Genomic DNA, 22,107 nt, shown 5'->3' on the forward strand with positions numbered 1-22,107 from the left:
GCAAGCAACCAACTGCACCATTAACTTAGCTTTAGGAAAAAATACGAGGCGAACTTCAAAAGAGACCACCACCACCATCATCATTTATTCTGTTGTATGTCACTACAACATAAATAGTGAAGTACTTAAAGCCAACCAGCAACTTTTTGGTTCACCTTCACCATTATACTGTCGGGGGTTTTTTTAACAGAACAGCTTAAAGGCTTGTTTAGATAAAAAGACCATATATATACTATGTTGTTGTTGTTGTTGTTTGTTTGTTTCTGTCAAAGACAAAGCCAACTTTTGCTAGCCTTGTTATGGTTATTCTAATAATTAATCCAGTATGTAATGTCGCAGAAACAAAACTCGTCTTAACACTCATCGATATTCTTAAAGGTTTTGACATTATCAGCCAGTCTCAAGACATCAAACATCTGTTTTTACTTTGTGAAATCAGCTGAATATCGACATACAAACGCTCACTTAAATGCTACAGAATTAGTGGGACTTAATGTCTAAGTCGGTATAACCAAGTACCTCTGTATGTTTTTGCCAAAGGTAATTCTATGAATTTCCCTCTTTCTACACACATTGGTCCTTCTTAAAATGTGGTTGTGGACTCTTGGAAAGGTCCTCCGTATTTTTCTAGAAGGAATGCAATTTTAGAATTAGACCTTGTTTAGTGTCTCTTCTGCAGGATTCACTAAATAAAGTTGCGGAAAACAATCAGCTGACATAAAATTTGTTGAACTCCTAATAGCTCTCGTCATTGAGGATATTAATTTTCCCTTTGTTTACATAAGTACATGATTTTGTTTACGTTTTCTCCTTTTTGCAGCATTTTTAACCGGCACACTTTGATGACTTTAATGTTCATGGGGCCTTTCCACTTAGCAATAGGGTTGTTGAATGTGCCAAAGTTATTATATATAACTAAATGACTATCTCCAATACATTTTCATTGTAAGATACTTGTACATGTGTATGTAGGTAGTCCCATGTAAACCGTTCTGACATTTGTAGTTCTTGGGCATTCAATTTTCAGACTTTTTGTTATATCTTCCAAACTCATACACTGGAAAGAAATCCTTCCAGAGTTGAGAACTTGTGCAACAAGACACATTATGAGAGGGTAGGCTCGTATATGTAATGTAGTCAAGCTTAATTTTTATTTGTTGATTTAATTTGTATACTGTTTGATATACACTGCGGACATTTTTTTTCCATAGAATACATAATTCCACCGCCAAAATGGCAAATGCCACTTTTTTAGCCACATTTTAATGTTGTGACAGTCTGAAGTGGTCGTTGATCGTATTCCATTCGTTCTGCTGTTGTGATTTTTGTTTTTGCTTTTCCTCATTGCAGGCAATAAACAAGAATTGTAGCCTTTGCTCACTTCACTCAACACTGGAGTGTACGTGTGTGTGTGTGTGTGCATGTGGCTGGGTGTTTATAAAGTTTGAATGCTGGCGAACGATATGGCAGGGGGGCAGCATTCAAAGTGAGTGGGTTTTCAGATTGGAATCTTGCTCTTTTGTTTTAAGTATTATGGGAACAATAAGTTGAAAAACAACATTAACCAGAACTTTGGAATTTCTGTTAAAATGATAGCCCGTTCAAAGAGAACAAAAAAAGCAAAAACTCAAAAATGAAACAGAAAGACTACAAACCCATGAAGAAGAACAAATATGCATACATACATGTACTTTATTGCTAGGACAACAGCGATGCATTGAATATGCAAAGCTACAAAAACGCTTAGCTGAGAAATATGAATTGCAGCACCATTCAGTCAGCCAGTCTGTCCATTTGTACTGGCGTCGCCCGGTCATCGTACAATATTCGAAAGCAATTGATTTATAAACTTAGCTGCAATTGTCTGCCTGGAATTCAATTATAATGGGTAGAAAGAAGAAACTTGAAATGAATTTTAGGAATGTCCGAAGGTGGGGGGCTAAGGTGGTCATAGTTCAGCCAAAGCTCGAATTTCATGTATAATTTCACATGATAAAACTGTTGCGTTTGTAGAAAATTCGATATACCTACAATGAACGTATGTACATACATTCATAATATCTAGTTGTTATATATACATATGTATGCGCATTGAAATAATGAGTGACTGCTTGCCTTATATTTATGGTTGTTTTCATGCTTGGTGGTTATGATGACTAAACGTTCTGGCGGCTGTGACTGGTACTGATGATGTGATGATTTTTTTGTACACATTTTTTATTAACAAAAAACAACAAACCATTGCTTTGCATGAGATAAATAAAATAAGAATAGCAAATACATGCAACGTTGTGTGTTTGGTGGGGCTGTAGTAATACAAAAAAATCTACTGCGCTTCATAAAAAATGAAACAATTTTGCACTCGCGTCTACATTCTTATCAAGTGGATGTCAGTAACTTTTCTTCTCAACCTTCGCCCACCCAACCAACAATTTTAGAAATGGCCTCCTCTTCCCTTATCCAGTGTTCGTTAGTCGAAAAACTCTCTATGTGACTCTCTTCGTCAGCCCTCTCTGTATACCCTTGATGTGTTTATTTCTTCTCTACTATCATATAACATTACAATAGAATTTCGAAATTGAAAATGAGTGAGTACTACTAATACTAGAATACTCACTACATTTCCATATTACAATCACTGCTATCGATTGTAATGATGCCGCACAGTGCGCAGCTACATGTACTTGCGTGCAAAGCACTGCTTACATTTGGAATATGTGGTTTTTCTGTATTCATTATACACACAAGCAGCAAATGAATAAAATACCATTGTACGACCAAATCAGTGAGAACATATTGACACCGCTGAGCAGTAAGTAGAACCAACCTCTCTCTCTCATAACAGTGAGTGGTTATGTTAAAATCTCTAGATGTGTCTGTTTTTATGCAGCAGCTGGTTTTTTCTTTGACAGATGGTAGAAATTGGTGGTGGTGGTGGTGGATGTGGTAGGCTTTTGCTATGTTTGTGAGATATTTAGTGAGTATTGAGATAACAAAAAAGATACATGTGTATATGAAAGAGATGCCAGAATATTTCTTGCATTTAAGGGGATGAATAAAGATAAAGGTTACAAAGGATTTTCCAGTTTTTTTTAATCTAGCTTATTTAACCTAATACCAAATCAAAAAACAAAACAAAAAAAGATTAAAGATATCAAAAGAAAAAATATATATATATAAAAACAGACTTTTTTATATGGAGTTTGACAGCATTCCGCCTGAAAAATTTAACATAATTTCGTCATTCTGTTTGTAACTCCTTGAAATATTCATCTAAGAGCTCATAAAGTATATAAATTCTTGATCGTCATTTTAAGTTGATCTACTGATTTTACCGATTTTACTGAAATTTTGCATGAAGTGTTTTGTAATGATTTCCAACAACTGTGCTAAGTATGGTTGAAAACGATCCATAACCTGATAAAGCTCCCATATAACCCGATCTTGGATCTTGACTTCTTGGGTGTCTAGAGGGCGCAATTCTTATCCGATTTGGCTGAAATTTTGACATGTTTTGTTATGACTTCTAACAACTGTACCCATTAACATACAGATTAAGTGTGAGGCGACCACTGCGGCTATGAGACTTAAGTCGATGGGAGAATGGATCGAGGATGGGAGCAACTCATACCATCGCGGTATAATCGAGGCGACGATAGGAAACCTAGAAGGAAGGGAAGAAGTTTTTGATCGGATACCTGAGATGAAACTTGAAGTCGAGTGCGAGGCACTGCTGCCATCGGCACAGTCTTGGATTGACGGAACCCTAGTATTGCCATCTGAAAGATCATGTTATACGGATGGATAAGCTAGAGGACAGAGTGGACCTTGGGGTTTACATTGAGAATCCAGGGACATAACGGAGTAGGGGAAATGAGAGGGCAGACGATTTGGCGGTGAAGGCCAGAGGACTGCCATCAATAAACTTGTTTAACCCGAAGCCTTTCGGGACGACGCAGTCCGAATTAAGGAAGTGGGCGACGAATGCGCATGCAACATTGTGGAACAGCGGAACGGTCGGTAGGATGGCGAAAATCCTATGGGGGGATCCAGATCGTGAAAAGACGAGGCTATTACTGGAAGGTAGCAAGAAGGAGGTCAATATAGCTATTGGTATCTTAACGGGGAAGATAATGAGCATAGCATGTCCTTTGTCATTGCCCGGCTTTCGCGTCTAACAGATACTGGCACTTAGGCGGAGACACAATACCAGACATGAACCAACTTAGGGCAGTGTTATTGAAAACAATTAAGGATTTTGTAAGTAGCACGGAATTCCTAACTTAAAAATTTTCGTTTTAGAGGTCAAGCCGATTACAGGCTTAGGTGTATGTCCATAGTGGCATGAACATACACCCTTTTCAACCTAACCTAACAACTGTGCCAAATATTGTTCAAATCGGTCCATATACTGATACAGCTGTCATATAAACCGATTTGGGATTTAGATTTCTTGAGGGCGCAATAATCCGATACAAGGGCTTTTTCCATGACCTTCAACATAGTGCGATATCTCTTTGGAGAGAAGTTTTACATGGCCAGGATTCGAACCCAGACGCTCAGCGTCATAGGCGGACATGCTAACCTCTGCGCTACGGTGACCTCATGCAATTCAATTATGGCCCGAATCGGAATATAACTTAATATAGCCCCAAAAGCATAACAATTATTTTCTTTTATCCTTTGTTGGCCTAATAAGAGATACCAGGACTCGACAAATGCGATCCATGGTGGAGGGAATATGAGATTTGTTTATTTTCATTATTTCTGTTTATTTCCTTTTTGTTTTTGTTTATTTTCGTATTTTAAGGCTTCATTAAGTTTTGTGAATTTTCGTATTTATTTTATTTATTTATTGTATTGTTTATTTTCGTATTTTAAGGCTTCATTAAGTTTTGTGAATTTTGCTTATCGTTAATGGAATGTCATAAATATATAGCCATAAATCAATGCGGCGCCTTAGAGTGAGACATGCTTTAATAGTTGTACTACTTATACTTTGTTAAGTGGAATTTCCCATGACACTCTTAAACATGTGGCAACTGCTTATTTAGGAAAAGAAACAACAACAATAGGAATTTAGATTAGAATGCTTAGATGCCGATTAGGGGTGAAATAGTTTTTATTTGCTGCTACATCTACCATAGGCTATGTTAAACTCCATTGCAGTTCGGTCATTCACAAAATTGTATGTTATGCTGTTGTTGTTCTCTTTGTCGGTTGTTTACCACCCCAAAATGCCGAAAAGTTCTCTCTTTCGCTCTCTGGCTCTTGTCGGAATCTTCTCGCACTCTCTGGCTTACTTAATGAAACGACAGATAGACACATATAGTGTTGTACGGATGTATGGGGGCAATAACAACAAAAACCCTTGGCTGGTGGAAAGTAGAGCTCTCTACTCTACTCTACACACATATAGTTCTGAAAATGCAAAAGTTGTATACGGAACGTAGTCGTCATTCCATTTGTAAAAGTGTACGCCATCGTGCGAGTTATCGGAAAATAAAACTCGGGAATAATAAAACCATAGGATTGTGTATGGGAAAAGATATACATATTCTAAGATATTAAGAAAAAGCTGAACATTATAAAGATATCAAATAAAAAGAATAAGAGAAACAGTAAACGTAAATTTTAATAACAACGGTAATTAAATAAGCTTAAATGTAGAAAAAAAATTAAACATTTTTGTAGATAAGATTACAACGAAGACAAAGTGCGAGTGTTTACTATTGTACATAAAATACTTTATACTTTTCAGAATTTTATATAAATGAAAAGTGAAGAAATGTTTTAGGGCCAGTATTGCCAGCACAGCTAGTGAGTTAAAGTGAAAATTTAAAATTAAACTGAAACATATTAAATTTGTTTTTACTTGCGGCCTGTGATGGTAGATCTAAGTGTATTGATTAAAACTCGAGCTTGAGTTTTAATCAATACACTAAGATTAGGCTGTAACTATAAACACATAATACGAAAAAAAAATATGCACAAAAAACCTTTTTTCACACTATACAAAATACAAGTTGGTTTTTATTATTAAATTCTTCTAAAATATATATATATATATAATGTAAAATTCAAATGTACATATTATATTTCTGTGCTAAATAAAATATAAAAAAAATCAATACTTCCATGTCGGGATTCGGTTTTTTTTTCATACGCCATAGACAAATTGGTGGTGGTTGTAGCATTTGTCTTTCTTCATACATACTTTCCAGTATATGTGTTTCGGAAAACTCGGGTGCGCATGATATTCTTCTTCGAAAGAGAAAATTAAAGAGAGCAAGAGACAGTTACTTTTTGAGGCTCGAAAATGCTGAGCTTTGTGTCTTTTTTTGTACATATCAAAATAGTGCCAATTATGAAGAAAAAAAGTTAAAACGCAGTATGCTATAGCAATATAACGTAAAAAACCATTTTATACCTATATTGTCATAAAACTTTTTCAATGGCATTTCTTTCTAAATATGTAATGCCATAATACTAACAGCTATCAAGACCAGACCGACGCCAGTTTGGAATTTCTTTCATAAAAAAACTGCTATAAATTTTCATTATTGTTATGGTATTGTATCAGTTTGATATCAGTTCACGTCGCAACAGCCGCCAAGAACTTGGCTGTTTTCAAAAATAAATAAACTGTCGTGATTGCGAAGTGTTTTTTTCTTAAAGTTTATCAGAAATTCATCAGTCAATGCCTAATCAAATACGGTGTTGTTAAAGTCGCCATAATCAATTTCAAAGTTCTAATACCTCTGATTAAATAGTGATAAATTTCTTGGACGGACAAGGTGGACAAAATTGAAAATTACATCAATAACATGCCGTTTAAAAAGTTATGAATACTAAACGAATAAATAAAATATAAGCTAAATTGTTTAAATAGTCTAATCAATATTCGCAAATATTATAAAAATGTCAAGTTTTCCCACGTTTAGCTGACACGAGTATCATTGTGTCAAGCGGTCACATGTTTATATCCTACACCACCACTGTGGCACAGGGTATTATAGATTTGTGCATTTGTTTGCAACGCTAAGAAGGAGAAGAGCTAGACCCATCGTTAAGTAAACGGATCGGCTTAGAATCACTTCCTGATTCGATTTAGCTATGTCCGTCTGTTTGTCTATCCATGTATTCTTGTAATCATGGTACAGATCTCATTTGTTGTCCAATTTTCACAAAATTTTGCATAAGTCTTTTTTGGTCCAAGGACAAACGCTATTGATTTTGAAAATTTTGAAATTTGGCACAAAGTGTCTTTTTTTTGACGTCCCAATATGTGTTTAAAATTTCATTGAAATCGGTGCAGATTTAGATATAGCTCCCATATATATCTTTCATCCGATATGACCTGTTAAGGTTGTAGAAGGCACAATTTTTGTCCGATCTTTTTCAAATTTGGAACGAAGTGCTTTTTGTGACGTCCCAATATGTGTGCAAAGTTTCATCAAAATCGGTTCAGATTTAGATATAGCTCCCATATATATCTTTCATCCGATATGGACTTTTAAGGCTGTAGAAGGCACAATATTGTACGATTTTGCAAAAAATTGGGACAGTGAGTTGCGTTAGGCCCCTTATAAGCTCAATCAATTCGGCTCAGATCCAGATTTGGATGTAGCTGCCACATATAGACCGATCTCTCGATTTAAGGTTTTGGGGCCACACAAGGCGCGTTTATTGTCCGATTTCGTCGAAATTTGGACAGTGAGTTGCGTTCGACCCTTCGAAATTCTTCTTCAATTTGGCCCAGATCGGTCCATATTTGGATATAGCTGTCATATAGACCGACATCTCGATTTAAAGTCTTGGCCCCATAAAACGCGCATTTATAGTCCGATTTCACTGAAATTTGACACAGTGACTTACGATAGGCTATTCGACATCCGTGTCGCATATGGTTCAGATCGGTTTATTTTTAGATATAGCTACTAAAAAGATCATTATTTTGCTATACACAATTGAACAATGACTTGTACTTACTAGCATTTGGTCCAATTCGGAACATATATCGATATAGCTGCTATGGGGTATAAGGTATGCATTTTCACCGGATTTTGACGAAAGGTGGCTTACATATATACCCGAGGTGGTGGGTATCCAAAGTTCGCCCCGGCCGAACTTAACGCCTTTTTACTTGTTATTAATTCAAATGACAAAAATGTGTGGCAGTAATGTACATTTCCAAACCCTTTCACTTTTGCCTTGGTTCTGAGGGGATGAAAAAATGAGTTGCACGAATGTAATCTGCCAGTATTTCGCCCCATTACCGTACAATGGCTTTCTTCAGTTCCATCCAAACTGGCATATTTTGTAGTCCTTATTGAACCCACCACCATAGGATGGGGGTATACTAATCTAGTCATTCCGTTTGTAACACCTCGAAGTATTCGTCTAAGACCCCATTAAGTATATATATTCTTGGTCCTCTCGACGTGCTGAGTCGATCTATCCATGTCCGTCCGTGTGTCGAAATCGAGATAGAGGTCGAACACCTAAAAAGCTAGCCGCTTGAAATTTTGCACAGATACTTAAAATAGATGTAGGTCGTTGGGGATTGCAAATGGGCCATATCGGTTCAGATTTATATATAGCTCCCATATAAACCGATCTTCCGATTTGACTTTTTGAGCCCTTAAAAGCCGCAAAGTTTGTCCGATTTGGCTAACAATTGAGCATGTGATGTTTTGTTGTGACTTCCAACAAATGACTTCCTATCTCCCGATTTGATCGGGATCTCCTAGAAGCTTTATTTTTTCTGGTTTGACAGATGTTTGGATTGTAGAATAAAATAATGCCTTTTAACTAAATTTATGTTGTATAAATTTTTAATTAAAATTTTTAAAATGGACCAAACAGTTTCACTGGACCAAACAGTTTCACTCGGTTGGCATCGGGTGAGTGCAAGGCCATTGTGTGGATGAAATGAAGTGCGGAAACTTGATATTTTAGCCATTCTGGTTTACCATTGCTTTAAGTGACGGTGCCGAGTTTTGTTGGCACTTCCAATATCTACGATCGAAATGTTTGCCTGCCCACGGCTCCAAAGCAGCTTCCAAATTGTTTTCTCGATTATAAATTGCATGAAAACGATTGAAGGCGGCCACCTCTGCCCATACCATCACTTGAGATAGAACATTGTACCTGCCCTCTGTTAAGTAAACATGATCATTTTTGGAGGAATTGCTCAATTGGAGAATTTTCTCTTCAGGGCACACGATGGAAAATCACCAAGTTAGTGCAACCCCAGCAACACCTTTGCTCTTTCGAGTCCAACTTTTTTTTTCTATGGTGTCAGATCGTCTGCCTTGAGCTCGTATATATTGCATTCTTTCATCTTTAACCACTACGGCTAGGATTCCTTAAATTTGAGCCTACTCTTGACCAACCCCCACTTGACTGTATTGGTAGAACGCACCACAGTGCGATAAACAGTTTGTCTACTATGAGTTGTTTGAGTTCGCCAACATTAGACTCTTAAACTACATCACGAATAACTTTCTTTGTTAAATATACTCAGAAGCAAATGCTTTTGGTGGCTAGTAAACAATATAATGAGCTGCCAATAAAACAAATACCATGTAGCCAATATCATATAATTGCTAGTTTGACAGATATGCCATCGTGAATTTGGTAACAATTCCTGTCAGCTGCCCTGTACTAGCGTAGCAAAATTTATTAATAACTTAATTACTAAAAGGCATATCACGACAGGCTGGCGATCTGTGGATCTACACAGATGGTCATTAGAAAAACATCTCACAGAGGTACTGTCTCCAATACTTTGAGATATAGCCATTAAGAATATAAGCAGTGGTTAAACTTGAAGGGTCGATGTTGATTTTGAATAACTTTAACGCGTTGTTCAATTGTGTGTCCTTCCATGGTTCGCCCCTAATATGTTATAAACCTTTTTTAGGGCCTTTGGAAAAAAGTGGTCGAATATGCTGTTGCGGTTAGGGGAAGTTCTCAGGAAACTATTCGTACAAAGCAGAGAGGGCTACCGAAAGTAGACTAGGCGTTAAAAGACGGAAGCTGTTCTGTTACTTTCTCCTTGGGAGGTCTGTGCTGTCCGCTTGGGAGTCTTGGTGGCGAGTTAATTATACTTCAAGTTTAATATTAGGAATGGGGCGATAATAACATGTCATGTTGTTGTAGCAGTGTGTGGCAACCCTTGCCGTTGAAGGACTTCATCGACATGAATAACATGTCATGGTTGTGTACTGCGGTGGTCTGACCGTCAATGCTAGCGTACGGTGTTGTGGTCTGGTGGACAACAGTACTTCAAAAATCCAACTACTCAATACTTAGCGGAATCCAGAGAATGGCTAATTTTTGCATCACAGACACACTGAGAAGAAACCAGCTAATGAACTGCAAAAGACCATTGGTAAAAGTTGGGGGTTTTAACTGTGTTCCATGCACTGGCTGTATACTGCAGTTGCCAGACCTATATATAATGTCATATGGCAATATTTCCCGATCTATCAAGCTTCAAAAATCCACTTACTTTCAAAACGCTTTCACAGGGTTTTGAGACCGACAGAGTTTTCTTAATCATAGAAGTTATCACCACATTTTTCAGGTCAAACTTTCAATAATCTTTTAGCATTGTAAATGTCTAGAGATGGGTTCATACCGGGTAAATACCCAATACTTGGCTATTTATTGGTAAATACCCAATAAATACCTTTTTTGGTATTTATGCGATTTCGATGAAATTTGGCACAGTGAGTTCTGCTAGAACTTTATCAATTTCTGTGAAGTGTGGTGGGAATAGCTGCCCTATAGACCGACCGCTCGATCTCCCGATATACGGTATTGCAAATGCAAATTTTATGCATGAACATTCCACTAAGGAACAGGGGCAAACTTCTCACATACCAATGAGTGCAGTCCGATTCAAGTTTAAGCTCAATGATAAGGGGCCTCCTTTTTCCTCTTTGGAGAGTAGTTTAACATGGCATAGTACCTCACAAATGTTGCCAGCATTAGGAGCGAAATCCACCGCTGAAATTTTTTTCTGATGGTCTCGCCAGGATTCGAGCCCACGCGTTCAGCGTCATAGGCGGACATGCTAACCTCTGCGCCACGGTGGTATTAAGGCCATTTTTTAGCCGATTTCGATGAAAATTGGCACAGTGAGTTCTGGTAGACCCCAATCCATTCCTATCGTATGTGGTCCAGATCACACAATAATTGAATATAGCTGTCATATAGATCGGTCGTCAGATGTAGAGTATTGAGCCTATAAAAGTAGCATTTTTCATCCAATTTCAATTTGAAACGGTGAGCTTTGGTATCCCTCCACACCTTTTTGTTGAATATCGTCCAGATCGTACCATATTTGCATGTAGCTGTCATATAGACCAATCCCCGATATAGAGTATTGAGTCTTATGGATGCGCATATTTCATCCGATTTCAATTAAATTTACCGGGTAAATACCTTGTAAGTATTTACCCATCGCCCATCTCTATAAATGTCCTAAGTATCAACCATTGCTATTTTGAAATTTGCCATAAATGTTCGTATCTACTCGAGGTAGCTGTGAAATCGCAACCCAATCTTATCCCATCATCGCCTGTACGTGTCTTAAGAGTCTCACCATTATCTTATCGTTCATTGATATACCCTTTTGTCTACAACCTGAAGCAATTTTGCTAATGCATTGCAAATATTTCTTTTCTTTTTTTATTGCAGTTTAAATCTTTTGTAATAAAAATCAACTTGAAGTCGTCGCACTCAACGCCAGCAGTTTCAATTTATTCTTCAAGTAACAGCAACGACAGCAACAATAATAATCATGAAAATGGCTGGAAATTTAGTAGGGCCCACGCTGCCTCCTTCATTTTCTTGTGATAGTTTCTATCATACCACCATAACACCAAGGTTCCAGCAAGCTGCTTCAACGTCCACGAGTCAGGACGAAACTGATAATAATACACATAACGATTTTCTGGAAATTGGTCAACTTAAGCCACGCTATGCCATGGACGATAGATTCCATAGGGAAGATGAACGTTTGAAGACATTCGAGAATTGGCCATTGGATTTTGTGGATCGCAATGAGCTGGCATGTTCGGGCATGTTCTTCATGGGTGAATCCGACAAGACGAAATGCTATTTTTGCGAGGTTGAGATTGGCCGCTGGGAACGTGAAGATCAGCCTGTACCTGAACACTATCGCTGGTCGCCCAATTGTCCCCTATTGAGACGACGCACAACTAACAATGTACCCATCAATGCAGAGCAACTAGAACGTCTGCTGCCACCTCCTAGCTATGATATATGCGGAGCAAACGATATAGAAGTACGTCGTAATGCCTTTGCCGAAGGCACAATACCTGCAGGCCATCATGGCATGGGCGATGTCCCACCTGCTACATCCACAGTTGCGAATCCCTCCAACAACAGCATGCTCAGGATTGATATGGCCTCCAGCAGTACCGCACCAACCGCTTTCTTTCCCGAAGTGCCAGAGTATGCTATTGAAACAGCTCGTCTGCGCTCTTTTGCCGAATGGCCAAGAAACATGAAGCAGCGTCCCGAACAATTGGCCGAGGCTGGTTTCTTCTATACCGGTGTGGGAGATCGCGTTAAGTGTTTTAGCTGTGGTGGCGGCCTCAAGGACTGGGATGATGATGATGAGCCCTGGGAACAACATGCCTTATGGATGCGCAAATGTCGTTTTGTCAAACTAATGAAAGGCGAATCGTTCATAGAGGCTATTGTCAACAAATTCAAGAAACCAACAGCACCAGTAGCTGAAACAAGCGGCATAACTGCTGTCACATCATCCAGCTCATCATCATCATCCGAAGAAGAAAGGGAAAATCAAGAAGCCGCGGGCGGTTGTGCTATGGAAGAAGTTTCGCAACTAGCAAATTTCCCTTTCAGCAGCCCCTCCGAAGAGCAATGCAGCAGGGATCCGCCAGCAGCATCCTCAATAGCCACACGCATACACAACAAAGCCTGTGCCAACGTAGCTCTGCCATTGGAGCCAAACAAACCCTGTTCAGCGGTAACACAGGAGGAGAAGCTATGCAAAATTTGCTATGTCAACGAATACAATACGGCGTTTTTACCATGCGGCCATGTGGTGGCCTGTGCAAAGTGCGCCTCGTCTGTGACAAAGTGCCCCATGTGCCGGAAACCCTTTGCCGATATCATGCGTGTATATTTCTCTTAGGCATCCGTTGCAAATGCTGCTCCCGGAGATCGGAAGCCACCACTTCTTGGCGCCCCGCAGCCCTGAAGAATGTAAATAAATGTACTTTCTCACTAAACACCTGCCTGCAAAATAAGCCTGTGATAAGAAGCAAACGAGTCTAACGGCCAGTTGGGACTTATACCCAACAACTCCATCTAAGCTCCACAGAAAGGCATAAAGAATGCCAGAGTGCGGTAGAAGTATGAGTCTTAACTGGCCGTTGGATTTTCATGGAAAACGTTGTCGACGAGAATAATTTCCTAAGCTATTAAGAAAGCCCTCAAAATTTGATTTGGCTCATTGGCATGGCGAGCATCTACATAAATAAATGATAAAACAGGTTAACTTCTCAGCACCCGCTTGTGTCTATAGACCTTAAAATAACACCTCAACCTTGTACTATCCATGATGTTTTAAAAGAAAATATTTAAATGTTTACAAAAAACTAAAAACAAACATGCAAAAACTTATTGTTTAATTTATTAATAAAAAAAGAAAAACAAAAACTAACTTCTGATTTCTTCTAAAGTAGTTATATAGTGTATATTCTGTATGAAAAAAAACAGCCTCCTTAATGTATAAAGAAAAAAAAAACAAAAAAAATTCTACCAACAGATTTGCTAAGACACTACTTTTAGAACATTACCATGTACGTACATATATACACACACATACACAAATGCTTAGGACGAGAGAATCGCTTTCTCTAACGTTAAATTGTTACCACACAAGGCAATCTGAGAAAATATAAAACAACACCGTTCTTTTAGCAATTAAATATATAGATGTAATGTTTACACACAAATAAGTATGTATATATATACAATATAAAAACTAAAAAACATTTATTTTTCCAAATTCAATTGTAAGAGTTTCCAATAAAAAAAAAAACCAAATTGTTTCAAACACTTCTATGCATACAATTGCAATTATTATACAAAAACAAAATTTCTATCGATTAGCATCCAAACTTTGTGGTACTATCCAACTGACACGCACTATTGAAGTAACTAACTTTTGTTGTTTCCTCATTCAAGGCCCGTTTTAAAATGTTTCAAAATCAAGGAATATTTCGATAGCCGTCTTTGTTTGAAAAATGAACGAACCGTATATTTTTATTTAGTTAACCAACTTTCGATGCATTCGTGATAAGATAACCGACTGTTACATTCTAATTTATTTATATTACACACTAAACAAAACAAATCCAATACCAATCAACCCACAATCCCTTGAGATACTACTTGGTGTACGCCGCACCTGTACCCAAAAATATAATATATTAGCTAACCTAAAACAATAATACAACAGCAAATATGGTAATAAAAATTTTTGATAATAAATGAATACAATCTTTTCTTTAATAAGTTCCATATTTGATAACTTGGCGAAAGGGAAAGTCCAGCAAGTATGTTCTTGCACTTAGTGAAAGCTTTGAGGAGGGCAAACTTCATGTTGTTGTGTCGTAGCCACCTTTGCAGCCTTTGAGGTAGCGATCCTCGTCAAATGTCTTATTACATTGCGTCGATAACCGCTAATCCCCTGAGCAAATTTGCATTTTTACATTTGCCTTGCTTTCACTATTCGTACAGCTGTGTTAGTTGTCAAATATACATCAGTTGCAGCAAGTACATTGAAAGAAATTAGCGCCAAATTACTTAGTGCGTGGTTTTTGGCCTGACTGAATAAGGGGAAGGTTTTCTATGGGGAAAAACTAAATTCAGCCCGGCTGAATAAGGTTTTCTATGGGGAAAACCTAAATTCAGCCCGGCTGAATAAGGTTTTCTATGGGGAAAACCTAAATTCAGCCCGGCTGAATAAGGTTTTCTATGGGGAAAACCTAAATTCAGCCCGGCTGAATAAGGTTTTCTATGGGGAAAACCTAAATTCAGCCCGGCTGAATAAGGTTTTCTATGGGGAAAACCTAAATTCAGCCCGGCTGAATAAGGTTTTCTATGGGGAAAACCTAAATTCAGCCCGGCTGAATAAGGTTTTCTATGGGGAAAACCTAAATTCAGCCCGGCTGAATAAGGTTTTCTATGGGGAAAACCTAAATTCAGCCCGGCTGAATAAGGTTTTCTATGGGGAAAACCTAAATTCAGCCCGGCTGAATAAGGTTTTCTATGGGGAAAACCTAAATTCAGCCCGGCTGAATAAGGTTTTCTATGGGGAAAACCTAAATTCAGCCCGGCTGAATAAGGTTTTCTATGGGGAAAACCTAAATTCAGCCCGGCTGAATAAGGTTTTCTATGGGGAAAACCTAAATTCAGCCCGGCTGAATAAGGTTTTCTATGGGGAAAACCTAAATTCAGCCCGGCTGAATAAGGTTTTCTATGGGGAAAACCTAAATTCAGCCCGGCTGAATAAGGTTTTCTATGGGGAAAACCTAAATTCAGCCCGGCTGAATAAGGTTTTCTATGGGGAAAACCTAAATTCAGCCCGGCTGAATAAGGTTTTCTATGGGGAAAACCTAAATTCAGCCCGGCTGAATAAGGTTTTCTATGGGGAAAACCTAAATTCAGCCCGGCTGAATAAGGTTTTCTATGGGGAAAACCTAAATTCAGCCCGGCTGAATAAGGTTTTCTATGGGGAAAACCTAAATTCAGCCCGGCTGAATAAGGTTTTCTATGGGGAAAACCTAAATTCAGCCCGGCTGAATAAGGTTTTCTATGGGGAAAACCTAAATTCAGCCCGGCTGAATAAGGTTTTCTATGGGGAAAACCTAAATTCAGCCCGGCTGAATAAGGTTTTCTATGGGGAAAACTTAAATTCAGCCCGGCTGAATAAGGTTTTTTATGGGGAAAACCTAAATTCAGCCCGGCTGAATAAGGTTTTCTATGGGGAAAACCTAAATTCAGCCCGGCTGAATAAGGTTTTCTATGGGGAAAACCTAAATTCAGCCCGGCTGAATAAGGTTTTCTATGGGGAAAACCTAAATTCAGCCCGGCTGAATAAGGTTTTCTATGGGGAAAACCTAAATTCAGCCCGGCTGAATAAGGTTTTCTATGGGGAAAACCTAAATTCAGCCCGGCTGAATAAGGTTTTCTATGGGGAAAACCTAAATTCAGCCCGGCTGAATAAGGTTTTCTATGGGGAAAGCCTAAATTCAGCCCGGCTGAATAAGGTTTTCTATGGGGAAAACCTAAATTCAGCCCGGCTGAATAAGGTTTTCTATGGGGAAAACCTAAATTCAGCCCGGCTGAATAAGGTTTTCTATGGGGAAAACCTAAATTCAGCCCGGCTGAATAAGGTTTTCTATGGGGAAAACCTAAATTCAGCCCGGCTGAATAAGGTTTTCTATGGGGAAAACCTAAATTCAGCCCGGCTGAATAAGGTTTTCTATGGGGAAAACCTAAATTCAGCCCGGCTGAATAAGGTTTTCTATGGGGAAAACCTAAATTCAGCCCGGCTGAATAAGGTTTTCTATGGGGAAAACCTAAATTCAGCCCGGCTGAATAAGGTTTTCTATGGGGAAAACCTAAATTCAGCCCGGCTGAATAAGGTTTTCTATGGGGAAAACCTAAATTCAGCCCGGCTGAATAAGGTTTTCTATGGGGAAAACCTAAATTCAGCCCGACTGAATAAGGTTTTCTATGGGGAAAACCTAAATTCAGCCCGGCTGAATAAGGTTTTCTATGGGGAAAACCTAAATTCAGCCCGGCTGAATAAGGTTTTCTATGGGGAAAACCTAAATTCAGCCCGGCTGAATAAGGTTTTCTATGGGGAAAACCTAAATTCAGCCCGGCTGAATAAGGTTTTCTATGGGGAAAACCTAAATTCAGCCCGGCTGAATAAGGTTTTCTATGGGGAAAACCTAAATTCAGCCCGGCTGAATAAGGTTTTCTATGGGGAAAACCTAAATTCAGCCCGGCTGAATAAGGTTTTCTATGGGGAAAACCTAAATTCAGCCCGGCTGAATAAGGTTTTCTATGGGGAAAACCTAAATTCAGCCCGGCTGGATAAGGTTTTCCATGGGGAAAACCTAAATTCAGCCCAGCTGAATAAGGTTTTCTATGGGGAAAACCTAAATTCAGCCCGGCTGAATAAGGTTTTCTATGGGGAAAACCTAAATTTAGCCCGGCTGAATAAGGTTTTCTATGGGGAAAACCTAAATTTAGCCCGGCTGAATAAAGGAGTCATAACAGAAAACTACACGTAAATCGTTCGGTTGGGAGATCGGTTTAAATGGGAACTATATCATGTTAAAATCCGATTCGGACCGTACTTGGCACAATTGTTGGAAGTCAGAACAGAACTCTATGTGCAAAATTTAAGCCAAATCGGACAAAAATTGTGGCTTCCAGGGGCTCAAGAATTCAAATCGGGAGATCAGTTTATATAAGAGCTATATCCAAATCTGAACACATATAGCCCATTTGCAATCCCCAACGACCTACATCACTATTAAGTATCTGTGCAAAATTTTAAGCGGTAGGTTTACGCGTTCGACCACTATCGTGATTTCGTCTGACGGACGGCCGGACATGGCTAATTCGACTCAGAACTTCGAGACGATCAAGAATATATATACATTTTGGGGGTCTTGAACGAATATTTCGAGGTGTTACAAATGGAAGATTAGTGTACCCCCATCCTACGGTGGGTATAAAAATACTAACGAATATTGCATTAAGGCTGTGTGTCGAATGGTAGGTCTACTCAAAATGTATTTACCACGCTTAACTTCATATTTTTACTCTGATTTTGTGTATGTTGCTAGTTCGCGCTTTTTGTCATTGTTTATGTGTGCTTTGGTTCTTAACTATAATACACATACACAACTGAAACTCGTTGACAGATAGTGTATTTCGCGAGAAAAAATTGTACTCGGCTGTTTACGGTACACTACCTGGTGATTTGTTCATGCCATTTTCATGTAAACAACAGACAAAAATTGAAGCAAATTTGCATTTGCATTCATTTTTCGTGAATAAGGTTCCATGTACAAAACTGCCTAAACTTCCTGTTTTCCAAAGCAAGACCTAATATATCTCCATATTGCAACGTTTCCATTTGCAATATAAAAATAAATATTTTTGAAAAATATTCATTACGCAAATAATTATTATTTTCTGGCTTTTTCCTGCATTATTATGTGGCGTACACATCTTGTTTACTTTTGACACACGTCAAAATTTGTCAGTGTGAGAAAAAAAATGGTCGATTGGCACAGCAAAATTAAAATTTTTTCTCACCAAGGTAAAAAAAGACCCTTTACGTCATTTTTATATCTCACCATAGGAGATTGCTATCATTCGACACACCCTCTAAGTGTGATACACACGAAGCGAGATGTACTTTGCTTGTGTTTTTGCAAACACACTGAAGTCACTATTCTGTTGCTATCGCACACACCACATACCACACTCAACGATATAAACACAAAGCCTTAAGGCTAGTACTTTATTTGCTTTTAGCAATATTTTCGTCGATTAATTCTTTCAGATAATAGAGTTTAAAGCAAAATAATTTGCTGATTTCTTTTAGTAGGTCATTTTCTCATTACTTACGGAGAAATTTTAATAAAATTGTGATTTTATCGTTGATATTTGTGTAGTATAGAGATTCAAAGCAACAGGCTTTATCAAATTAAGTTGCTGAAGTGGAAGCAAATGACTATGTTTTGGCGTACCTATTGTTTATAGTCAAAATTCGTAGTCCGATCGGTACGAAATGTTCTAGACATTTGTACAGGAGGCCACAAGCTTCCAGCAAAAATTAGTTGTTAGCCCTCATAGTTAACACATGGTGAGCCCTCATAGTTAACATAGGGTGTTGGAGTTGAGTACATCAATTTCCCTTCTGAAGGATATAAAGGGTGATTTTTTTGAGGTTAGGATTTTCATGCATTAGTATTTGACAGATCACGTGGGATTTCAGACATGGTGTCAAAGAGAAAGATGCTCAGTATGCTTTGACATTTCATCATGAATAGACTTACTAACGAGCAACGCTTGCAAATCATTGAATTTTATTACCAAAATCAGTGTTCGGTTCGAAATTTGTTCAAATTTTGACAAATTCTGTTCAGCGATGAGGCTCATTTTTGGTTGAATGGCTACGTAAATAAGCAAAATTGCCGCATTTGGAGTGAAGAGCAACCAGAAGCCGTTCAAGAACTGCCCATGCATCCCGAAAAATGCACTGTTTGGTGTGGTTTGTACGCTGGTGGAATCATTGGACCGTATTTTTTCAAAGATGCTGTTGGACGCAACGTTACGGTGAATGAACACATTTCGAACCGAACACTTATTTTGGTAATAAAATTCAATGATTTGCAAGCGTTGCTCGTTAGTAAGTCTATTCATGATGAAATGTCAAAGCATACTGAGCATCTTTCTCTTTGACACCATGTCTGAAATCCCACGTGATCTGTCAAATACTAATGGATGAAAATCCTAACCTCAAAAAAATCACCCTATATGTAACTTTAAAATACTTAACCGATTTAAATGATTATTTGCAAAATAATATAAAACAACAAGTAAAAAGGCGTTAAGTTCGGCCCGGCCGAACTTAACGCCACCTCGGGTATACATGTAAACCACTTAGCATCAAAATCCAGTGAAGTAGCATACCTTATGTCCCATAGCAGTTATATCGAAATATGATCCGATTTGGACCAAATACTAATAAGTACAAATCATTGTTCAATTATGTATAACAAAATATTGGTCTTTTTAGCAGCTATATCTAAAAATAAACCGATCTGAACCATATACAACACTGATGTCGAAAAGCCTAACATAAGCCAATGTGTCAAATTTCAGTTAAATCGGATTATAAATGCGCCTTTTTTGGGGCCAAGACTTTAAATCGAGATATCGGTCTATATGGCAGCTATATGTAAATCTTGATCGATCTAGACCAAATTGCAGAAACATGTGGAGGGGCTTAACTTAACTCTATGTCCCAAATTTCGGCATCATCGGATAAAAAATTCACCTTTTATGGGCCCAAAATATTAAATCGAGAGATCGGTCTATATGGCAGCTATATCCAAATCTGGACCGATCTGTGACAACTTGAAGAGGGATTTCGAAGGGCCCAACACAACTCACTGTCCAAAATTTCGGCGACATCGGACAATAAATGCGCTTTTTCTGGCCCCAAAACTAAAAACCGCGAGATCGGTCTATATGGCAACTATATACAAATCTGGACCGATCTGAGTTAAACTGAAGAAGGATGTCGAAGGGTCCAACACAACTCACTGTCCCAAATTTCAGCAAGATCGGTTAATAAACGTGGCTTTTATGGGCCTAAGACCCTGAATCGGAGGATCGGTCTATATGGCAGCTATATGCAAATCTGTCCCAAATTTCAGCAAAATCAGATAGTAAATGTGGCTTTTATTGGCCTTAGACCCTAAATCGGCGGATCGGTCAATATGGCAGCTATATCCAAATCTGAACCGATCTGAGCCAAATTGATGGAGACTGTCGAAGGGACAAACACAACTCACTGTCCCAAATTTCAACAAAATCGGATAATAAATGTGGCTTTTATGGACGTAAGACCCTAAATCGGAAGATCGGTCTATATGGCAGCTATATCCAAATCTGAACCGATCTGAGCCAAATTGACGAAGGATGTCGAAGGGCCTAACACAACTCACTGTCCCAAATTTCAGCAAAATCGGATAGTAAATGTGGCTTTTATTGGCCTAAGACCCTAAATCGGTGGATCGGTCTATATGGGGGCTATATCAGGATATAGTCCGATATAGCCCATCTTCAAACTTAACCTGCTTATTGACAAAAAAATGCTCTGTGCAAAATTTGAGCTCAATATCTCTATTTTTGAAGACTGTAGCGTGATTTCAACAGACAGACGGATGGACATGTCTGGATCGTCTTAGATTTTTACGCTGATCAAGAATATATATACTTTATAGGGTCGGAAATGGATATTTCGATGTGTTGCAAACGGAATGACAAAATGAATATACCCCCATCCTTCGGTGGTGGGTATAAAAAGCAGAATGGAAAGGAGAAGGGACTAACATGACTAATTAAGGCTGTGTTTTGTTTTAGAACTATTGTATATAGTCAGTGCAATGAAATTTGTTGTCCTACTACTACTTCCCTTTTTGAGCTTTTGTAACTCATTTTTAAAGCTTTTGTTACTCTCAAAGTTCAAAAAGAATCGATCTTTGCTTCTTTCATATTCATATTCTATTTTTCCACCCTATCCCCAAAGCTCGAATCCTTTGACCAAATCTGGTCAACCAAATCAACAAGTCCCAAATCAAAACAAGTAAGGAAGGGCAAAAGTCGGGCGGTGCCGACTATATAACACCCTAAACCTACCATTTAAGTGGAAATTGGGAGCAATATCTTATTCTGAACCGAATTTGATGGACTTCGGTGGAGATTTTAAGATATATAACAATCCGTATCAAATTTTGACCAAATATATATTGTGATAACTACGGCTCTATATGTGCAAATAGGTCGGTATATATGTATACGGAAGCTAAAAGTAATTCTGAACCGATTTTGGTAAAATTTAACAATAATGTCTACAGTCATAAAAAAAAAACAATAAATGTCTATTTTCGTGACAATCAGTTGACAAATTACCCCATTATTGCTCAAAGTCGGGATATAGCTCTTATATAAACCGAACTCCTGATTTGAAGTCTTGAACCCCTGGAAGCCACAATTATTGCCAGATTTGGCTGAAATTTTGTATGTAGTGTTCTGTTATTACATCCAACAACTGTGCCTAGTACGGTCCAAATCGGTCTATAACCTGATATAGCTCCCATATAAACCGATCTCCCGATTTGATTTCTTGAGTCCGATTTGGCTGAAATTTTGTATGTAGTTTTTTGTTATGACTTCCAATAACTATGCCAATTACCGTCCATATCGGTCCAT

At 38.3% G+C, this 22,107-nt stretch overlaps 1 protein-coding gene across 7 annotated transcripts in view; it reads left to right on the forward strand.

Moving 5' to 3' along the window:
* The window catches only part of LOC106090691 (death-associated inhibitor of apoptosis 1), a 154,345-nt gene extending 139,780 nt beyond the window's left edge, over positions 1 to 14,565 (forward strand). For 4 of the 7 annotated variants that reach the window (XM_013256974.2, XM_059363531.1, XM_013256978.2 and 1 more), the window contains exon 2: positions 11,713 to 14,565. In XM_013256974.2, coding sequence (XP_013112428.2) covers positions 11,816 to 13,201 — 1,386 coding nt within the window. In that variant the 5' untranslated portion in view covers positions 11,713 to 11,815 and the 3' untranslated portion in view covers positions 13,202 to 14,565. Of the gene's footprint in view, positions 1 to 5,466; positions 5,647 to 5,745; positions 5,821 to 5,915; positions 6,026 to 11,712 lie in introns of those variants that run through there. The other 3 variants (XM_013256973.2, XM_013256977.2, XM_013256976.2) reach the window with 3 other exon arrangements.
* Positions 14,566 to 22,107: the final 7,542 nt, after the last annotated feature.

This window comes from Stomoxys calcitrans, chromosome 1 (genome assembly GCF_963082655.1).
Source record: "Stomoxys calcitrans chromosome 1, idStoCalc2.1, whole genome shotgun sequence".
Classification (NCBI taxonomy): domain Eukaryota; kingdom Metazoa; phylum Arthropoda; class Insecta; order Diptera; family Muscidae; genus Stomoxys; species Stomoxys calcitrans.